Genomic DNA, 22,132 nt, shown 5'->3' with positions numbered 1-22,132 from the left:
ACAACAACAAACTACAAAGCTGAAGACTACTGTACTCAAAAATGCTAAACTATGCAAACATGGTAACTCAAGCAAAGAATCTGAGCAACCAAGCTTCAGCGACTGGAAAAAAACAGACAGAAAAAGCAATTGATTGATTGTCTGCCAGTCTGCACTCTGCAAGCTCGCGCTAAATCTGATGCGCTGTTCAGTGTTCACGGTAGAAAATCACTTTCCACATTTTGTTTGTTTTGTTCAGTTCTCGCTTCAGTCTGTGTGTACTCGATTGCCCATGGGCCATGATGCGTAATTTCTCTACATCACAACAATAAAAACACGACTTCACGAACTTGTGTTTTGAAATAAATTGAATTGAAACTGCATCGCTTTTTTTCGGTGCATCCATATCCACACAAGCTGAACAAAATGTTAAAATAAGACAATAAAACCTAAGAGTTATAGCCGACTGCACATAAAATAAATCTGATGAAAAATATGTGATCTCAAAAAGAATGAATAAAAATACAATTTAACCTGATTCAACGATGATCAAAATTCAAAATGCAACCTAACACTGTGCTTCGTATTTGATAAAGTTCATAATCATTTTCTTCGTGTCCTGTCCTTTGCAAAAAATGTCCTTTTTTTTTGTGCTAATCTCGCTTTATTAGATCACACGCTTTTTACTAAATAAAACAAATAACAAAAGGTTGTGATAAAATTATTTATCAAGAATAAGATTCATAGTCTGAGAAGATTCATAGTCGTCGGCAGCAGTGGCCGAGTGGTTAGCGCGTTGGGCTCGCAGTCGAGAGCCTGTATGTTCGACTCCAGCCACCCGCACTTGCTGTTGTTTCTCTGGGCAAGAAACTTTACGATAATTGCCTCTACCCAGTGATCGATTTCGAGTAATGGGTAGTACCAAATTTAAGTCATAAGTAGAGTAGACAACCGGAAACAGACATTGCCGTCGGCTGCAACGTGGGTCAGGTGTACCACAGTCTCTATATTACGACTGTGGGTGTACGTCGGAAGGCGTATGCGTATTGTGTACGGTAAGTGTACGCATTACGTCGGAAGGCGTACACCGATGCATAGCGCTCAAGTCCGCTTTCTCGCCATGCAGGATAAAGATAATAAAACAAAACAAAACAATAAATATTGACAGAAACAATTTATTTTGGAACATTGTTTTGCGGATACCACAAAAATGTAACAGCTGGAATTACGCATCAAGCCAACAATTATCTCAAAAAAACACAGAAGAAATGTTCTTCTTGAGAAGTGGGATTGGGAGTAATTTGTGTTCATGCAGACTTCACCCGGCTTGTCAGCTTACTTTTCTAAATGTGGAAGTGTTTTTTCATGCTGGAGCTTAAATTGGTAGTTTTTTTTTTTTATTGATGAAGGTTTGAACCTCTTTGCTTTTTCATCATAAAACCCGTCAGAACCAAAAAAAATGATTTATATTTGCCTTCTACAACGTCAAACTCTGGTAAGAAGATGCTATGTTTTAATGGAGTGAAACTATGGAATCAAGTACCAAAAGAAATAAAAGAAAAGTCTTACAATGTTTTTAAATTTAAATATAAATGTTTATTAAAGAATTTGTACAATGATCACTCCTGAAACGTATCATCCGCTTATTTCTTTACACAATGTTTTTTTATGTTGCCCTGTGTTATTCCATTGTTAATGTATTGTTAATTCCATTGTTAATTTTTACAAATTTAAGTGCTGGTATTGTGCTATATATTATATACCGTATGTGTTAATGTTCTTAATTATGGGTCTTTTGTTTAAATGTTTGGGTGGAAGCTGACTTTGGTGACCTTTTGGTCTTTCGCTGCCATCCTTGTTGTGCGAATTATTTGTGTTTATTGTGTTTTTGATTTTTGTGTCTTTCTTTTTCGCCAACAAAACAAAAAATAAACTGAACTGAACTCAGATGCAGGATTTTTGTAATATTGTTTGTGAACTGATTGGTTTGGTTTTGAATCTTTATCCTCGGACTGACAAAGCCTTGATCGGTTATTCCTGGTAGTTTCGCATACTTGTAGAGGCTCTTGACGCAGGGCCGGTTACCGAGATTGGCAGAGTGAATTGTGTCCAGGGTACTGTACTTGGATGTGGTATCCTAGAATAGAAAGAATGGATTTAACTCAGACACAAAATTTTAATAAATGATTATTTCTTTCAGCAAAGTAATGATTTTAATGATCAAGATCAATTGAAAGTTGTTTTATCAATGTACAAATCATTTAAAGAAGAGAGATTTTGATTTGTCTCAAGCTCAGCAATGTTTGTTTATTTAAGTAAAAAGGTAAGCTATCTTTATACAGTAGTGATGTTTTCAGTTTCCTATTCTACTACAGGCCACTAAGCTCATTTATTTTTTCGGCAACCAAACATGGCCTACCAGAGCTTCTTTCCAGCGGCCAAATTGTCATGCTCGATAGGCTAACCAAAACGAAAAATCTGTTAAAAAATTGGCTGTGGCTATATTTACACTGTATAGTGTAATAATGGCCTCAACAGTGTTGCCAGATAAGGAATGCTGCCCTTATTTGAGAAAAATTTAAAGCTGTTGAAAACAAAAACTTGTATTTTGGAAATTTTTAGTTTTGGGCAAAGATCAAAACCCTAATATTATTCCTAACTCTAACCCTTACCTTAACCCAGGGATATCTAGAGAAGGGGATATGAAGGCTCGCAGCGATTGCCTTATTCTCATGACACTACCAGGGCGATAGTTTGTAGTGCTTTAAACATGTGGTTCTTTTTTAAATGGTAGAAAGTTTTGTAGTGCAGCTGGTACAATGAGCTACAAAAGACAGTTAGCAAATGTTACGTAGAGCACATTGAAAGAATACTTCTTTGGAAAGACAGTTGAAAAGTTACCAATAAGCTGTTTTTTTTAACAAAGCCTTTGCAGTAGGCTAGATGTAAAACAAGTATATGGGTAGTTTAATTAACAAGCAACCACGAGCATGCTGTGAATATCCAGGCCTGATGCTAATAGCGCAATGCAAGTTATCGTAACAAGATTTATTAAACCACTATTGGTGCCATTTGTCATTTCACGATAAACACAGATTATTTATGATAAACAAAAGCCCTTCTATTGTCAGACGTAATAAAAGCCTTCGTATCCCCTTCTTTAGATATCCCTGCCTTAACCCTTCCTAACTTTAATCCTAACTCTGGCAACACCTGATTGTAATCATGGCATTAAGTGTGGAAAAATAGCCAGCTTCCTAAAATCTTATATGGTATGTGTTTTTTTAAATTTGGTAATTGATATCGTGTTTTTGCATTCACTCAGATAAGGACAATGCAAACAAGGACCTAAAACATATTTTCAGTTGTATTTAAATGCACTGATTCTCAAGTATGTGTAGAGCTAGTCTTTGATTTTTTATAGGTCCATTGTGACATTTATACTTTGCCTTGTTTGTGAAAAAAAAAATTGCAAAAGTGAATGAAAAGAAAATTATTTCGAATATTAATGGAATGAAGAAATGTTGGTTTGTAGAACCTGACGACCAAGTATGGCCTGACTGTATGATAGTTTCAGAGGCCATTTAAGAAATTCCCGGTAGCGATGGTCACCGGCAGCTTGGAGGCCTGCTACTATCAATTAATGATTTTTGTTTTCCATTCTGTAGATACTGTAAAAATTACGAGCCATGAAGGAATTAATAACCGCAACGTGTACTAATAATAGTAATAATGTTTTATTTTTTGCCCATTGCGACAATATACAGTACACTACGATCACAGATACGATACAACAGAAAGCACCGAAGTGTCATATACTATCATACTGTATTAGTCTTAGAGTAAGCTGTTCTCTTTATTTTGACATGCTAAAAGGTGTCTTTGCTGAGACACTGAATGAAAAGCAAAGAGCAAAAAGACTACAAAGGGCCATGATTTATGGGCTATTAAACTTCTAGATTGGATTAGAAATACTGACTACGGTATTTAATTTTATTATTTCTGTTGATGCCTGCCATAACATCTCACAGTGCTCCTAAAACACATCATTTGCTTATCTATTTGCACATATTTTCTTTTTTTTGTCTTATTTTGTTATTGATGGTAAATTGTATAGGCTATTGTGTCATACCTAAGTTTTGGTGTTGTTTGTTTAAATGTTTGGGTGACAATTGATTCAATGGTGACTTTTTGGTCTTTCACTGCCATCCTTATTGAGCAAATCATTTGTGTTTTGTATGATTTTGTTTTTTTGCCAACAAAACAAATAATACTGAGCTGCTCTAACACATCGCTTGTAGATTTTATGCTGCAATGTTGCATATGTGAACAGGTAATGAGATGGATTATGTTGCATTGCATTTACTTTTTTATTATCTGATTCAATTTTTCAGATTGCAATTCCAAATGGGGTTGTGCTGGATTGTTTGGCATGGAACAAAGAACAGGGTTACATAGCCTGTGGAGGTGCAGATGGCTTGTTAAAGGTAAAGGACTTGAATTAATTTTGATAACCTGATGAATTAATTACAGAGACTACAGTGTTTCATATCAAGCAAATGAAACCGCGCAACACCATGACATTTGTCATGGGTTAAAAATAAAACTATTTTAAACCATTAACAAACCTAGCGAGATAACTACTTAGTCTTTCAACTATCAAAAAACCGATATAGATTTAACTAACATAAGAAATATCCCACTGAAAGACGATTGCTTGCTACAACAAAGCTAAGGTAAGGGATGCATGTCACCAGTCTTGTAAGAAAGTGATTAATTTTATATACTTTGTTTGGCAAGCATTGAATTCAACCTGATACTTATTTCTTCTTGTTGAGTTTCAAACTCATTGTACGTGATGTTTGTTGGCTATTTTTTAAGAAATCTGTTTGTATTGGTCTTCTATCTTTGTCGAGGCAAAGCACTGTGGATAGGCAATTTACATTCCAAACTTTTAATATTTTTGATAGCTGTATTTCAATGTGGATTTCAGGTTCTGAAGTTGGAAACACAAACATCGAAAGATGCGAAGGTTCGTGGATTAGCAGCTCCAAGCAATCTCAGTATGAACCAGGCAATGGACGGCCACAGTGGTAAGCCAGTGAACCAACGTGTGTGCATTACATTATCTCTTTTTAACAAACATGCAAGGATTGTAACAAGTGCCTAGTAGCTTATGGGTCCTGTTTGGCGACAAGTGGTGTTCACGCACTGAGCTTTAAGCAAGTGGTGTTCAAACTTTCGTTACTAAATTTGTGGTAGTGGGTGCAATTTCAATCGATTTTTTGTAATTGAGAGCCCATGTGCTATTTTGTGCTAGTTAGGCTATATAAGCATTGAGCCAAATTTTTAAATTTTGCGTTACTAACGTTTTAAACATCATGCATTGCTAGTTATCCGACTGATGTGAAGGATTTGTGTGCTAACATGTCTACATGTGGTCTATCGCAATTTTTCTCTTATTCATACTGCCTTGCACATGTTTGTTGTTGTGTTATAGGTTGTGTTAAAGTTGTTACTTGGAACAATCAATATCAAAAGCTCACCACAAGCGACCAAAAGGGACTCATCATCGTCTGGATGATGTTTAAAGGTGATGTCATCTTCTTCGCCGTTGCTGATAATAGTTGTTTGTATTTCATAGCAAGCTATACATCATTATCTCATGTCTCAATAATTTATTTTAAATTTTATTACAAACACCATCGTTGTGTTTTCATCTTCGTCAGTAAAACGTAGAAAACTGGATCGTCCGAATCGCAGCAACACCAGGTCAAGCCAAAATGTAAAATATATTCTTTAACTTGGTGGCACAATTTAAAGGACACAGACAGTATTGATTGGATGATATTCAGGGAAATAAAGTAGCAGATCTAAAGCGATATGCTTCACATCTAATTGATCATCATTACAATAGCTACATAAATATATGGGCAATTACCGAAGTATTTACCAATTATAATAAACAATTTTGATCTTATGACTAAACAATTCCATATTGTGACCAGGCCAGTGGTTCGAAGAGATGATTAACAATCGTAACAAGTCGGTTGTTCGCTCCATGTCATGGAATGCTGATGGACAGAAGATCTGCATCGCGTATGAGGACGGCGCAGTCATCCTCGGATCGGTGGATGGCAACAGGATATGGGGAAAGGAGTTCAAGAACATGCAGCTCACCCATGTGGCGGTGAATACTGAGAACGTTTAAAACAAGAGTGTTTCCAAACGAAATTTTTGTTTGAATGCAAAGTTTATTTATCTTGGTATCATTTTGTTTCAAATAAATTTAGCTTTAAACATTCTTAATCCGTAGCGGCCATGAAAAAAAACAAATTTTTATGATTTTTTTTTTTTGGAAAAAGTGTATTACCACCAACACAGAATGTTTAGCTGTACAACATTGGGCTATAAAGGGTCAATTGAAAGTATTTTTGTTTCATTTTCGTCGCAAATATTCATTCTACTCTGCCAACGTTATGTATTTATATCAATAAAAATGAAGACAGTGTAGGTTTCGGAACGTATGTTTGCTGAACATGAGTTTAGTATTTACATTTTGGGATCTTTGTTATTTTATTAAAGTCATGTTCTTCCCAAATATCTACGTTGCATACAGTTATGCAACATAGGGCGCTACAAAAATGGCTACTTTTACATTTCTGTTTGTATGTATTTTGATATTTCTATTGTGATATGCACTGAGTTGATGCATCTCAATGTTTCCAGTGGTCTCCGGACGGAAAGATTCTGTTGTTTGGAACTGCCAATGGGGAACTTCATGTCTACGACAATCTTGGCAATCCTATTGTAAGTCCTCTTTGTAATCACGTGTTTTGCAAACGAATGTCGCAGTATTTTTGTGTAGGATGAAACATTGTTGCATTATATATAGATACATCAGACACAAGTGACAAGGTGATGATATTTAGTATGTGGCAATATGAACGGCGCTGTAGCAGTATTATGTGCTGCGACTCCAAGGTCTTGTGTTTGATTCCTTGTTTGGCATCAGCTTTGTTTTTCGTCATAAAGTTCAGTCTTGATTATTCGCTCTTCTAATTAACCCAATATTGCGTTTGCGCCTATCCTACATGCCTTGGTACAAAATGTTAACGTGTAAAGGTCGGTTTACACTTATTACTAGTTATTACCGAACAGTGATGCTATCCCCACTTTGTTATGAACACGTGACGAAGTCTTACGAGTCCTCACTGCAAACTTGTGTTCAGGGCAAAGTGGAACTGTTCTGTTTAATGAACGTCACTGGCGCGGTCAGCCTGGTAGCGGTGGAGTGGTACAATGGAAGGTTAGGATACGTTGAGCCTGGGTGTCCCTGCTTGGCTGTTTGCTACGACAATGGACGGTGCCAGATCATGAAGACCGAATCGGACGACCGTACGTTGATCAAGTTGGAACAAAACTTTAAACAAGTTGTTTTGCTTGATGGAATATTTGCTACAGGCGCAAGCTTCTAAAATTGACAGTAATGTTTAATATTTCTCGCCTGTCGTTGAAACGTTGCTTTTGGAAAAGCAATTCATTCCCTGGGTGTCACCAAATGGAAGGTTGTGTTTGAAATACATTGTTCAAGCGTGTACCGAAATCGTTACTTTATCTTGTCATTTTTTTTGTCCAAAGATCAACCTGGAAGAATATAACAAAATGATTGAAACGAATAGTTCGTGAATGAACGTAGTGAAAGCCGAAGTGTAAAAATTATCCATCGACAAACGTTTGATAAATTTTACTGTTACTCCGGTGATCATATTCAAGGCTAATGAATAATCACTTTTTAGCTCTGACGGTGAGTTCAGTTTGGTTTCAAAATGCTTCTTCGGGTTCGTTAACGCGGGAAGGTTTGATGACGAATATCAAGCGGTGGTTTCTGTTTAGATCCAGTGTTGATTGACACCAAGATGGAAACTATTGCAGCTCGGTGGAACGACTCTGGTTCGATCCTAGCCATCGCCGGCAACCAACGTGCCACCGACAGAGACGTCAACGTAGTGCAATTCTACAGTCCCTTCGGCGAGGTGACATAGTTTGTGCAGAGGCTGTTTTGCAATCTTATAGGAGTAGCACTGCTTTCTAAACTTGCCCTGAACATTGACTCTGCCAACCCAATAAATCGCGAGGTGTGGAGTGGAAGACTTCGCTCTCGACAGACAAACAAGCCATACCCTCAACATGAGGATTAGTTCATGGCCTGTATAATCAAAGTGGGTTGACGTTGAAACAGCAATTTCTTCCATCCCAATCAAGATCAATTTGAAAATGTGTTTGATTGAACGTTGTCGTTATATAGGAAGTTATATATATCAGAAATGTTAAAATGCACAGCAAGGTGTTTTGTATGTTGTGCAAATTTTTAACATAGAATTTGATTCTTGCAGCCTCTCTACTCCCTCCGTGTACCAGGGAAGCGCATCTCCTCATTGGATTGGGAGAAGGGGAGCTTGCGGATCGCTCTCGCAGTGGACGCCTTCATATACTTCGCTAACATACGACCGGACTACAAGGTGAGAGGCGGTGTTTGGAACATAATGGCTCGGGTGGGCTAAAGCAGATTGAAAAATGGCACAAATTAAGAGATCAATGAAAAGGACCTTCAACCCACCATGAAACTCTTTGCCAAACTAACTTTTTCGATTAAAAATGGTCATATATTTTATACCTATAGTCTGGGCCTGTTCTAATGAGGTTTTTGTGATTAGTTTGTAATGTTTACTATTTTATACCCATTTCCCTTTCCCCGACAAATGCCGACTACTCATTACTCAACATCATGGGTATAAAGTTGGCTTCGTTGGGCCTTAATCTCAGCAAAATCCGTCCATGTTACACTCATCTAACATCTGGAGACGTTGAATCAATCTAAAATTGGCGGTTTTGCTAGCTTGGATAAAGCACTACATTTGCAAGATACTACACGACTGGTGGACACTAACCGACCTGACCCATGATGGTTTTATATGCGAACATTGTCCTTAAATTTTGAATAAATGAGAACATATTAGCACACTTTGATCTTGGTACTCGCGACGGGCCTTCATCTACTGCCTCAAACGTTGCACCACGACAAAGTCATCACCATTTCATATAACCGGAGATATTTGTCATCAGTGGGGTTACTATGACAACACGGTCGTGTACGCCTTCCTCAAGCCCGACAGGGTGGGTCACTGTTTGGTATTCTGGGACTACAAGAGCAAGGAGAAGTACATCAAGTTAGTACCGTGCTTTGTAGCTTTAACTTTACTAATCTGTGTTGGGGAATCAACACAACACAATTTCTACTGCAAAGAGTTCATGGAAGAATAGAAATGTTTCTTTTTAATATTTTCTTTGTGTTTTATAAGAGGTATCATGCAATAGATACATCACGTCAACTGTTGGAAACAGGTCTATGCGTGTCCTACTTTATGTATTCAATATTTCTTTTGAAAGTTCATTATCACCACATTTATTCACCATTCAAGATAATATTAATTATTCGCTATAACATATTAACATGTAACGATGCGAATGCCCCATTCTGACAATCAAATGACCCAAAAAAAATCCGATAAGTTGGGAATTTATTTCACCAGACATGAGTGCGGGACAAGGCACACACAAGAACTTTGCCATAAAATCTAGTTTGTCCGTTTACAAGTTTTCTGACACAACGTTATCGCCACCGTCACGCTTCACTGAAACACTTATTTTGTTTCGCTCAGGTTCGTGAAGCATCTTCTGCTGATCTCAGCACATTCCGAGCACTGTTGCCTAGCAACGAAGGCCGAGGACGAACAGGATCAGTACGTGCTGGTGCTGTGTAACGCCATCGGGACACCTATGGACTCCAAGTTCATTGAGATAGGTGATTTGATACCATTAGTGCATCATTAAGCGGTTACAGAAAGTATATTACTCATGTTGTCAACCCCTGGTGAGTCCTTGGAGGTTGAGTAAGCAACATCCAGCTAGCGGAAACAAACAAAAACACATCAAGGCACCTCTAGGTTTGAAAGGTTACATTCTCGTTCACAGAACATTCCAGACGCCTTGTCGACAAGAAACTCGAACATTTGGTTTTCAAGTTAAATGTTATAGACCTTACTACTTGTAAGGAAGAAACAAAACGCAAATCAAGTCGCCGAGGTTTATTTTTCTTAGAATATGTGCCTTTCTGTAGCCGTGGAAAACATGCAACTTTGTTTAACATTATATTAGCAAAATTAATGGATAATCGTGAGATATTTGTGCAACCAACAAAGCGTATTGTGACCGGCCCATCTGTCTGTGCACAGAGCCATCGCACTTATGTATGACCAGCACACACGTGATCGCCGCCTCCAACGAAGCCGTCTACGTGTGGCAGTACAGCACCTCCCGATCCCTGGGCCTGTCGCACATCGTTACCTCCAATCAACGAAAAGACAACAGAGAGAAGTAAAGTTATGTTTTGTATAACGGTTGATTGTGCAAAGTGAATGAAGCTTTCAGCATGAACGAAATAGATTTTTTTCGATTTAATTTGAAATCTAAAGTTAGGTATTTCATTGAAATGGTATGGTCTTAGCACTTTGTATTCTACTGAAACTCAAGAAAGCATAAGTCAAACCATGATTGGGGTAATCTCTTAGTGATGATAATAATTTGAACGATAAAATCATTTTATTTCTGCTACAACGTTTATCGAGTCAGTTGCACTGATTTGGCACGGTGTTATGACGTCATATCAATGACGTCATATCGCAATGATGTCATTGTTTCCAGGTTGATCCACATTGATGACGACAAGCCCACAAAGGCTGAGTACTTGAACTACACTGCTGCCAGAGCGGTAAGTGCATTTTTGCATCCCCCAGATAGCTTGGTCTGTGTGGGCGACTTTGCGTGTTCAGACGCTTCATCAAAGAATCGAGTTCATCTTTGGTGCATTCTTATTACTATTCAAAACTCAGGGCATGCGGGGATTTGTAAAGTCATTAAGAATCCAATCGAACAAAAATGAAAGACGCCATAATCAAGTTTCACCTAGTTTGGGATCATCAGTGGTGCATATCCATGTGCCTTGAACGGGAATCGAACTTACAACTTGATGGGAATTTTTGACGTCCTTCACTTGAGTTGGGATCGAATCTCCGTCGAGATTGAACAATGTGTCCAGCAAGCCATTCTTAACCACTCCGCCACGTCTCAAGACAAGACGAATTGACTTGTATTGTTTTCGCTGTGATGATCAGAAACAAAACTAACTGAACTTTATAATTGTCTCCATTTCATGCAGCTGAAGAGTTGGATGGGCAGTTGTACTGGATCTGACTGTGTGCTTTACAGCTCTGTGATTTAATCTCAGCATTTAATTTTGGTTGGTGTTTTACACAGAAGCGCGCAAAAATGAAACATTTCATTTGTGTGGTTGCAAAGAACGACTCTGTTGATAGTATTACAGTTGTGTTTCATCCATCCAGGCCACCAGAGACAAAATTTGCGCCATCACAGCATCAGATAGGATCATGGTCGTGGTGAGTTTTGAGTTATTTTTCTCATATTTTTTCCAGCTGAAAAGGTAATCAGTCTATGACACTTTGAATCTTTGATGTGACACCAGTCGCAGAAGTTGCTCATTTGGTTGCCCATCTTCATAAGACCGTCAGCGGTTCCAAATCAGAGGCGAAAGCTTTTTAAATGAAGACTGTCCACTTCTGTAGAGTGGTATAGATAGAAACCAAACCCTTGATAGGCTTGAGTTGCGATATTAACCCCAAAACTTTAGACTACCTACCCCGAGTGTAAATTTTACTAGGGTAGAGATAAACACTTTTTTCTGGGCTTGTATTTATGTTAAATGTAAGTGTCCAAACGTCCAGACTTTAAACTGCGACTTGGTTGTTTGATCATGGTCTTGATCCATCAGAACCCAGTTATTGCACTCCGCTTTCGTTTTATTTGTTTTTTGTTTAAGAATGTTGTTTTTATGTTTCAGCGGTGATCTATTTCAGCACCGTTTCATGGTTTTCTTATAACCTTTATTAATACGTCACAGCTTACGTTTTTTTGTTTGTCCATTCTTACGCCTGGTGAATGAAGACTTAGACTAAGTGAACAGGAAGGCAGGGAAGCCAATCTTCGTGTCCACCTTCAGGCATGTCTTTAAGTGTCTTTTCAAAGACACAGCCGCATGCTCTTCAGCGGTGTCGAACCGGCGCCCTTTCGAGTGCCATACCAGGGCTCTCATCACTCGGCTATGCAGCCGACAGCCAACATCACAGTGATGTAATAAGCGCCCACTACCTGTCACTATTGCTTCGTTGTGAACTTGTGAATCGCTTGCAGGCGCGCGAGTCTGGCACCCTGCACCGGTACACCCTGCCCCACCTGGAACTGACCACTCGTTATGTCGTGACGTGTGAACCGCGTCAGCTCGCTCTCAACTCAACGTCATCGTAAGTACCTGCCCTGCGCTGAGAGGTTGTCAGCAACCAATTCTGTGTCATAATTATCATCATTATTTTGTCTTGTTCCAGTGGGTAGTCGGTAACATGAGCGAACCGCAACACTTTTCGTTTTCTACAAAACTAAAACACAAAAGAAATAAACGGCTCACTCCAGCATCGCTGGCATAACACCGCCTCTAGCATTCGTGTGCATGTGGAAAAGGCACAATGCTCGATTGCTCGTGGATTCATTCAAACAGTTTGTAAATTGCAGGCGATTCATTTCACTGTTTGATTTCACGATCACTGAAAACACTTTAAGGCACGGTATCAATCCCGTCCAGTGATTCTTTGCCATTATATTGTATTCACTAAAGACGGCGTTTTGAGGCCAATTTCAGGAGGTTGTTACTCGAGTGAGTCACTTTGAGATAAGAAAATCTTGAGTTTGGGGAGTGAAAAAATTCGGATTGACGAATGAATATCAATTTAATATGTTTTTTTTTTACTTTTGATCACATGAAATTTATGCCATACAAAAGTTTTGGGAACAAAAACAAAATGTTATAAAAATCAAGTTTAATGTTTGCTGGACGAAGGCCTAGAAATAATTTTTCAGGCCAAACTTTTAAAAAAGTAGTTGACATAAGAAAATACTCGCATCAAGAAGCGATAGAAAACCTACACCATGAACACCTTGAAATGTCAGAAATGTTGATGATTTGTCTCATGCTCTTCCTTATCACTTTATGTTCCCACCAGACGTCTCTCCATCATCGACATCAGTGGGATTCTCACCTTCTTCGATCTGGACGTCAAAGTAACCAATCAAGATGGTGCCGAGGTATGTTGTAAGGTTTATGGTTCACTTCATCCTGGCATGTGTTGGTATGCGGATGTGGTGGAGATTCATTGGGTTTGAATCCAGTCGTCCTGTTGTGCCTTATATGTTGGCTGTTAATTATTTCCACCAATCTCTGTCTTCCACACTTCTTTTGGCTTCTTCTACTCCGCATGTCATACCCGAGTTCAGAAAGTACGTTAGCAGTTGTTGCGTGGTTGGGTTAAAACATTCATCTGCCACTTAACCATGTTCTCCAGGTTCCTGGAGAGCATCTGAGATTCGAGAGGAAAGATGCGTGGGACATGAAGTGGGCGGATGATAATCCGGAACTGATTGCCATCATGGAAAAGACGAGGATGTACATCTTCCGCGGACTGGAACCGGAGGTTAGAAGGAGTTTAACATTTTTGTTTATCCCACATTCAATGAACAATATTAAGATCAGGCATACATGGTTCGACTCTCGAAGTGTTCAGTTGAGCAGGACACATTAAAACCTTGTCATTTAGCGGCATCTAGTGGAGAGAATGTGTCATGAAGACGCAAGAAGAATTCCTTGGACACACAATGAGACGATAACTTGGACAAAGGAAAACTTGCGCAAACAAGACGATGCCTGAGCTTCTTAAAAAATGTTTAACCCTTTTTCAAGTGTGTACCAACTGTACCATGTGGGAATAGTTCTCAAACATCCATGTCACTGTCACATGAAGTGGATAGTGAGATAACCTACAATGCAGCAATAAGCGAGAACTTCACACTCTCACCCTTGGTGACCGAACCTGCGACAGTGGTTCAAACTTTCAACAACCTTACCAAGCCTCAACACGCCCTTGACAACCTTGGCTTTAGCATATCCGCGTATTTTAGAAGCAATGGTCAAAAAGGCCGTTTGTCCCCCCACTCCTTTGTAGTGTGCCAGTATCGCATACCCATAAGTTGTAAACCTTAAAAGAGGATTTCTCACTCTGAGGATGAACATTTAACTAATGTACCAGACATCACTTCATGCTTTTCTACACTAAGTCAGGTCAGCAATCAGTTTTTTTCTTTACCGGTACGTAATAATTCCCTTGTGTCTATTGCTGTCAATGCCTAATTGTTTTTTATTTGTGACATCACTTCCTGTTTAGGAGCCTCTGCTTAGTTCCGGGTATATCTGCCAGTTCAATGATTTAGAAATTAAATCCATTCTTCTGGACGAGATATTCAAGGTTTGTTTGTTGATTCTGTTTTGCTGACTAACAATGTAGAGTATACTATGAAAGCCATATGCGTGAAGTGATATCTCAGCTTTGTGTGAGAAGACATTTGCAACATTATGTTATTACAAACATTATGTTTTTACATCACTTCAACTACCAGCGACGTAGAAATCACGTTTTTGTTTCCTATGAACGCACAGCCATCGGGGAGTTTGTTTGATTTTTTGCTCCACATTTTATTGATTTATCTTCTCTTGGCAAACAAAACTAAGAAAGACCAGAACAACCTTTCATGAGAAGGATTCGATCCGTTACAGAACACAGCCCAGAAAAACTGTAACATTTGGCTGAAAAATCAAATTATGGAGACTTTTTATTGACGCTATTTTTCTCCCAACTGCTGGTGTGAAATAAATTATTATCATTTCCTCCAGGATCCTGACAACCCTGCAGTTGAGGATTTCATTGAACTGGAGGTGAAGTCGCTCAGAGACACACGGACCCTGGTACAGACCGTCGGTCTACAAGACGCCGCCCAGTTTGTGGATGACAACCCCCACCCTCGGCTGTGGTCAGTAGAGACGTAATATTGCACAAACGTTTTTCTTTCTCTTCGTATGAGCTTTTGGGGCAGAGGGTCTATCCTTTTACCTCCCCCGGATCCAAGGTGTTTCCAGGTTACACTGGAAGGTTACAAGAGAGCAGTTTTTCACACTGAATTCAACCAGCAAAAGTTGTTCTCACAACATCACAGAACTAGTCTGTGGCCGAGGATTTCCATATTTTCATCATTTTCAATTTTCTAAATGCCTAGGATGTGATGTACTATGATTTTAGTTAAATACTCGACACCCAAAACTTCACCTACTTATGGCGTCATAAAGACGTGGGGCACGACTGTCGAATTTTTGAATACCGAATTTTTGATATATTTCGGAAAGCACTCATCGTGAAGTAACCAAACTAGTTGATAATGAGCAGAAGAGACGATATATTTGTGTGGCCACCAGTCAATGTCATACTGTAGGCTGTGGACGCCTGAATCCCTGTGTGGACGACTACGGAGTTGGTTCAAGAACAATTGCTAATTTTTTTTCAGTTTTTTATTAGATTGATGTTCAACTAAGTAAGCTAAAAGCGAAACTCAAGCAATTGCATATAAGCAAATAAAAACTTGACTGTGAACAAGGAAAAATCACAAGTTGCTTAATTGGGCTATTTCTGCCTAGAATGATAGTTCTTATAAAAGAATAAAGATCCCTAAAACATACCTTGGATTGTAGAATGTAGATGTTTGGTAAAGCAGAGTGTTTTCAGCTTCAGTGCCATTGGATCGAAGCAGTGAAAGCAATCTAGTTTTCGAAACTTTTGCTAAACACGAGTTTAGTATTCACATGTTGGGCTCATTTATTTTTTTAATAATGTTGACCAGACGTTCCATCCATGATGGTCTTGCTTCTTCCATTTGCAGGCGCCTTTTAGCGGAGGCCGCCCTGGACAAGCTTGACCTTGGGATAGCTGAGCACGCTTTCGTCCGCTGCAAAGATTACCAGGGAATCGAACTGAGCAAGAAAGTTACACAACTTCGGGATGAGAAGATGAAAGCTGCAGAGATCGCGTCCTACTTCAGGAGATTTGAGGATGCGGAGCGGATCTACATGGACATGGATCGGAGGTGGAGTTAACGATTTATCATTTGTAATAGTTTTACTTGATTGATTCCAGGGTGTTATAAATTGGGCGGGCGCAGTAGCTGAAGGAAAGGCGATCGAGAAAAGGAACTGGCCACTCTACTCTTCTTAGTACCTGCTCTTCAGTATTACAGTAACCTTATCCTTATATTAGAATGATGATTAAAATTAGGGCTTTTAAAACAGGTGCTTATTCTTGAAGAGGTCTGTCGTGTTGGCAGACGAAATGTAACGCTGGTACTGGGTTTCAACATCCAGTGGAAGCCCAGGCCTTTTAAGGTTAACTTCCTACAAATAATGACTTTGATGTCCACATCAGAAAGGAATGCCGGCAATTTCTCCATTTTTGTCAGAGCAATTAAGTTTCATGCGACAACCCAAGGTGAAAAAACAACGCGTTATGATGTCACCATGCGCGGTCCGAGAATCCCGGATTGAGCTTTGTGACGTTGGGATGCATCAGTTACTTGATCTGTCTCGTTTAGGGACTTGGCCATTGAGCTCAGGATGAAGCTTGGAGATTGGTTCCGGGTGGAGCAGCTCCTCAAGTCCGGGAGCGGTGGAGCGGATGACAAGCAATTGATGAAGGCGTGGAACGCGATCGGTGATTATTACGCTGACCGGCAGAAGTGGTGAGGGATGTTCGACAACTTTCATTACAACATTACTGTTATAGCAAAACTTTAACTTAGTGTTGTTCGCCACAACCCTCCATTGCTACTTTAGTGCCTTCTTCTTGTCTTTGAGTGCTAAGTTTCTTCTATCTTCCTCCTTCAAATCCTCCTTCAAAACGATTATTAGCAACATTAGATGCAATCGTGACGTAACTTAAATCCGCGTCGTGATTGTGACATCACAATGACGAATCGTTGTTCCAGGTCGAACGCGGTGACGTACTACGTCAGGGGCGGCAACCAGGATAGGCTGGCGGAGTGTTACTACATGTTGGAGGAGTATGACGCTCTCTTCACGCTGGCGGAAGGGTTGTCAGATAACCACAAGCTCTTACCGGTTTGCTTCGTCGTTTTATTCATTTTCCAAGACTCTGATGTCCCCTGTTTCGTTTTGTTACATGTTTGTTACATTTGAATACGTGAATTCAAATAAGGCCCAACTCCATTTTTTTTAATTTTACTTTCTTTGCTTTTCTGATTTCTTTCAGTGTCTTATAAATTATACCAGAAAAATAACGACCAAATTTTTTTAAGCTTAAACATAAAAAATACCCCCTCAATATTTCCATAGATTTAAAAAACGCCGCATCTCCAGCAATTGGGCTTCAGCCTTTCCACAATTTTTCCACATAGTCTTTACTGGGTGAAATTTTCAGGCATAATACTTCTCACCAGTATATCTAAGCATAGAATCATTATCGAATTTCCACCTCAAAAGTAAATAACCAAAATAATTAAAACGCATTTATTTCAAAAACATCTTTGGGGAATTGGGCCTTCTTGAATTGACGTATGTTACCCACTCTCATGGAGAATCGGACTGATGAAAGACTAATAGCGTCAGTCTATTCATCAGTCCGAGTAGCAAAAAAAAAAAAAAGCGTCAATGAACCTTGGAATGTGGTGGATACTTCTCATGGAACATAGATAACTATCGTTCTCTCTTCCAGGAGATGGCTCGTACCTTCCGCATGGTTGGAATGTGTGAGCAGGCGGTGGTATCCTACTGTAAGTGTGGCAAGATACAAAACGCCATTGATACATGCGTGTATTTGAACCAGTGGAGCCAAGCGGTCGAGCTAGCCAAGAAACATAATGTTAAGGTGACACAGGCTCATGGTTAACAATTTAAAAACTTTCGGGTTGTCTTCTATTGCTTGTTGCTTAGGAACACTGCGGTTTTGATTCTAAACTAAAATCGCTAGCTCACTGGTTTTCGATGTTTATTATCTATCTGACGTTCTATTTGTTAGAGTTTTCAATAGTTTTTGCTTGTTGGATAGCGCAATAAAGTTTCCAAAGTGATAAGAGTGCGATGAAGCAAAGAACATTGAGAAGCACTGTACTAGATTATAATGTTGACCTGCATAAGCTGTCTGTCAAACTTTACTTAGTTTGAAAGAAAATTTGTATTAATTATGCGACATTAATACAAAATAGCCTGAATGCTTGTAGCCCTGGGTTCGATTCCAGGTCGGGTCATACCAAAGACTTTAAAAAGGGTACCGATTGTGTTCTTTATTACATAACGCAGTGAAGATAAATCGGGTAATAATCTGGTGATATATCACCCTCTTCCAATCTGCCTTGAGCCAGCATGGAAGCAGTACGGCTCATAAAATCACATGGAACCCTGTCAAGTAACCCATGTTGATGCGCAATCTGCTGCAAGCGGAGATAGCGAATGATTATTAGCCTGAATGCATGTGAAACTGAAAGCGCGTAAACTAACTAGGAGAGGCTCCTAACAGAGGGGTCTCGAAGCAACTGCTTCATTCACCTCATCCTGAATCAACCACCGATAGTTAGCCATGACTAGCAGTGGGCAAACGTGGCCCTGGCAAGCTAAATTTATCTTGTAACTTTACTTTAAAAATAAGATGATACCTCAGAATTTTTGCTTTGAACCAATGGAATTTGTAATGGTGTAACAGAACGTTATCACATTATAGAGCAATTCGTTCTTTCAGGAAATAGATTCTCTTCTTGCAAAGTACGCTGCCTACCTGCTGGAGAAGGACAACATTCTACAAGCCATTGAGTTGTACAGGAAAGCGAATAGATTCACTTCTGCTGCGAAGCTGCTGTTCAGTTTGGCTGAAAAAGACGCTGCGTAAGAAACCCATTGGGCACTTTGTTTTCTAATTTTCCTGAAAGAGCTTTAAGACATTGACAATTTGACATGTCCAGCAACGATCATACACAAATAATATTTGTTCACGGTTTAATCTTTGCAATGTTCCACCATCTTTTCCACTTCATCAGCGTGCTGGTACATGGCAAGTTGTAGTTTGTGCTTTATTCCTTGTTGTAGTTGTAGCCAAATGGAGTATGATGGCCATTGATCGCATGTTTCGCTGTAGCCGCACGTTGTTACATGATGCATCGCAACCACAACACGATTGTTTGTTTACATCACAGTCGCGGGGCTTCCCCATTGCCATTGAAGAAGATTTACGTTCTAGCCGCGCTGCTGGTGGGCAAGCATTTCAAGTTGGCCAAAGCGAGCAAATCGAACGTAAGTTGACACTCACGATCATGGTGGCATTCATGATCATGATTTGCATTCACAAGCATGATGACACTCACGACCAGAATGACATTCACGACCAGGATGACATTCATGATCATGATATTATTAATGTTGCAAGTTCTTTTTTTCTTTTTCTGCGCCGTTATGCAGTTTAGTGGTGCGCGAGATTTCGATTTGCTACCGCAGTAAAACTTTCCTGCATTTTCTCATCAACTGTTGAAAAGTTATTTCAAAAGTATCAGCTTGCTCAGGAGTAAATCCTTACGTGTTGTTGGTGAGTTGTTTACATCACTTCATCACTCAGCGCAGGGTGGATAGGGAAACGCCCTTCTCAGGACGCGGCAGCTCCTCTGTCGAAAAGTACCGACGACCCACCGTACTGCAGCTGAACAGCGAGGGCATTACGGCCAGCAAGCTCAGCATCATCGAGTACGAGACTGCTGAGTGGCTGAAAATTTCCTGCCCTCCAATCTAGCCTGGAAAGATCGCTCATACGCCATCATCATCAGTGATTATGTTTTCCTTTATTATTATTTTCATCTTAATCACTATCCCATCAGGTCACCTGATTGTCAGGTCAAAGTCATCGCCAAGGTCATCAGGTCACCTGACCCATCAGGTCGGCTGCATAGCCGAGTGGTGAGAGCGCTGGAACGGCAATCGAAAGGGCGCCGGTTCGCCACCGCTCAAGAGCATGCGGCTGTGTCTTTGGCAGGACACTTAAAGGCATGCCTGAAGGTGGACACGAAGATTGGCTTCCCTGCCTTCCCGTCCACTTAATCTAAATCTTCAACCACCAGGTGTAAGCCTGGATACGACCTGATTGTTTGCAGATCTTAATGTTATGCTGCTTCTTTTTAAATTTCAAAAACTCTTCCATCAAACTTTGACCTTTCCAGAGTTCGTCACGGGTCAGTGATTACCTCCAAGAGGATGAGGCGACAGGAGTGGAGTCACACGTTATCGATCAAGCGTGGCGGGGCGCTGAAGCGTATCATTTCTACATATTAGCGCAACGTCAACTTTATGACGGTTACGTCGACGCAGCGATGCGTACCGGTATGACGTCAGTTGTTTTACGTTGTTCCGACGCAATCTCATTAAATAGTTGAACAACACAAAAACGAAGAGAATTATTTTTTTGTTTGTATCTTCTTTTTTGATCACTTTTACCCAGAGGTCGAGGGCCTATTCTTGCACCGCCTCGGTGTAAAGATTTTAATCCGGACTAGAGACCGCTAGAGTGCAGCAAAGATTTAGTTTTATCAACAAACACACGCAGACCTTCCTTCCCAGTTGGTAGCTAGACTGATTGATTGAATCTTTATCCTCGGACTGGGAAAGCTTCTTTGATAGCTTGATCCTGGCAGTTTCGCATACTTGTAGAGGCTTTGAATCACTGACGCAGGCCCGGTCACCGAGATTGACAGAATAAAGCTTCCGATTGTTGCAGTCTTGTTGCCGGGAAATTATTCCATCCACTAGGTGCTACTTTAAGTTGCATTTTTGATTGACCCGTTGTCATTTTTATACTTGTCTTTCCAAACCTTTTGTATTTCCATAAGTTCAACTGAAGTTTGTTTGATTGATTGAAATCGATTTCTATCTAAGCATGATCAAACGGACTTCTAAAAACAAGTGATTTTCTATTTGTTCATTTTGCGGAGTGATTTGGCGGAAGAATTTTAACCTCTCCATTTTTGTTGCAGCTGAGCAACTTACAAAGCATGAAGAGTTTCTTGATCCTTGCAAGATCCACAGTCTTCTTGCTCTTGCTGCAGCATCCAACCGATCCTTTGCCGTTTGCTCCCGTTCCTTCATAAAGCTCGAATCAGTGACTTCCATAAGTGAGGAGGATAGGAAGGCCTACCAAGATCTCGCCGTCGAGATATTCACAAGGTAAGGGGGTTCCGGTTCCCGGAACTATGAGAATGGATGAGCGCACAACATTGTGTTACTTTTACGTAAAATAATGTTGCTTGAGAGAACACAAACAATCATGTTTTTTGTTTTATTCAGGCACGAACCACGTGACCACAGACAGTCCGCGGATAGGTCAGATGACTTCAAGGATGAGTGAGTACCGTGTTACGTCATCACATTGTGCGCTAACAGATATTTCAACAACAACGTGTTGTTTGAATGCAGGTGACACCTTGCTCCGTTGCTAACGTTTGTGTTTATTTTCCATAGCAACGCGTCCTGTTGCCTGGTAACCGGCCGCCCCATCATGGACTACCCATCGTGGACCTGCTCGACCTGTAAGCGAAAAGCCTCCGACCGGGAGATAGCTTCCAGAAGGTTCTGCCCCCTGTGCCACTCCCCCGTGCACGGATAGCCACCCCCGGTTAACTCTTCATCGCTAACTGTGACGTCATATGCATATCGTTTATACTTTGTGACGACGTTGTACTAACCTTCTTTCAACGCGACTGCTCATGCGTTACTTCACTGGCTTTGTGTACACGTTTTATGTCGGTCTTTAACTTCTCCCCTTTACAAGCTAGGTGACTCTTTGGCACAGGCCCAGTCTCTCTGTTTACGATACGACGTATTTATCGACAACAGGCGTCGTTTATTGGTCCAAGAATTCTGGATCATTTCCTCACTTTGTTTCGCATTGAGCTTAGACAACGTTTTATAGAAGTTTCTAGATGTTCCGAGTATTTTTAATGAACCGTTTTTGTGTTTGTTTGACGTATCATAACGTTACAGCAATACAATACAATGCGTTTGCGCCGACACAGCTGCTTGAAACCTGATGGTTTCTTGTAGAAG

At 40.1% G+C, this 22,132-nt stretch overlaps 1 protein-coding gene across 1 annotated transcript; it reads left to right on the top strand.

The window, feature by feature from the left end:
- The first annotated feature begins 2,177 nt into the window (after window positions 1-2,177).
- LOC145771486 (WD repeat-containing protein 35-like) lies at window positions 2,178-22,096 on the top strand. The gene is made up of 29 exons (XM_082583180.1): window positions 2,178-2,302; window positions 4,374-4,466; window positions 4,973-5,072; window positions 5,480-5,572; window positions 5,988-6,169; window positions 6,709-6,789; window positions 7,212-7,377; window positions 7,876-8,015; window positions 8,376-8,501; window positions 9,106-9,209; window positions 9,702-9,844; window positions 10,275-10,416; window positions 10,744-10,810; window positions 11,442-11,495; window positions 12,307-12,416; window positions 13,170-13,251; window positions 13,509-13,637; window positions 14,385-14,465; window positions 14,891-15,027; window positions 15,928-16,131; window positions 16,633-16,779; window positions 17,026-17,158; window positions 17,772-17,924; window positions 18,792-18,934; window positions 19,243-19,339; window positions 20,254-20,413; window positions 21,064-21,253; window positions 21,374-21,430; window positions 21,548-22,096. Exons 1-29 carry the CDS (start codon window positions 2,279-2,281, stop codon window positions 21,690-21,692), a joined length of 3,483 nt encoding a protein of 1,160 aa, XP_082439306.1. The 5' UTR covers window positions 2,178-2,278; the 3' UTR covers window positions 21,693-22,096.
- Window positions 22,097-22,132: the final 36 nt, after the last annotated feature.

The sequence above is a fragment of the Aplidium turbinatum genome, chromosome 6 (genome assembly GCF_918807975.1).
Source record: "Aplidium turbinatum chromosome 6, kaAplTurb1.1, whole genome shotgun sequence".
Taxonomy (NCBI): Eukaryota; Metazoa; Chordata; class Ascidiacea; order Aplousobranchia; family Polyclinidae; genus Aplidium; species Aplidium turbinatum.
Note: the sequence above shows the minus strand (reverse complement) of the source record. Positions and strands in the feature narration are given on the sequence as shown.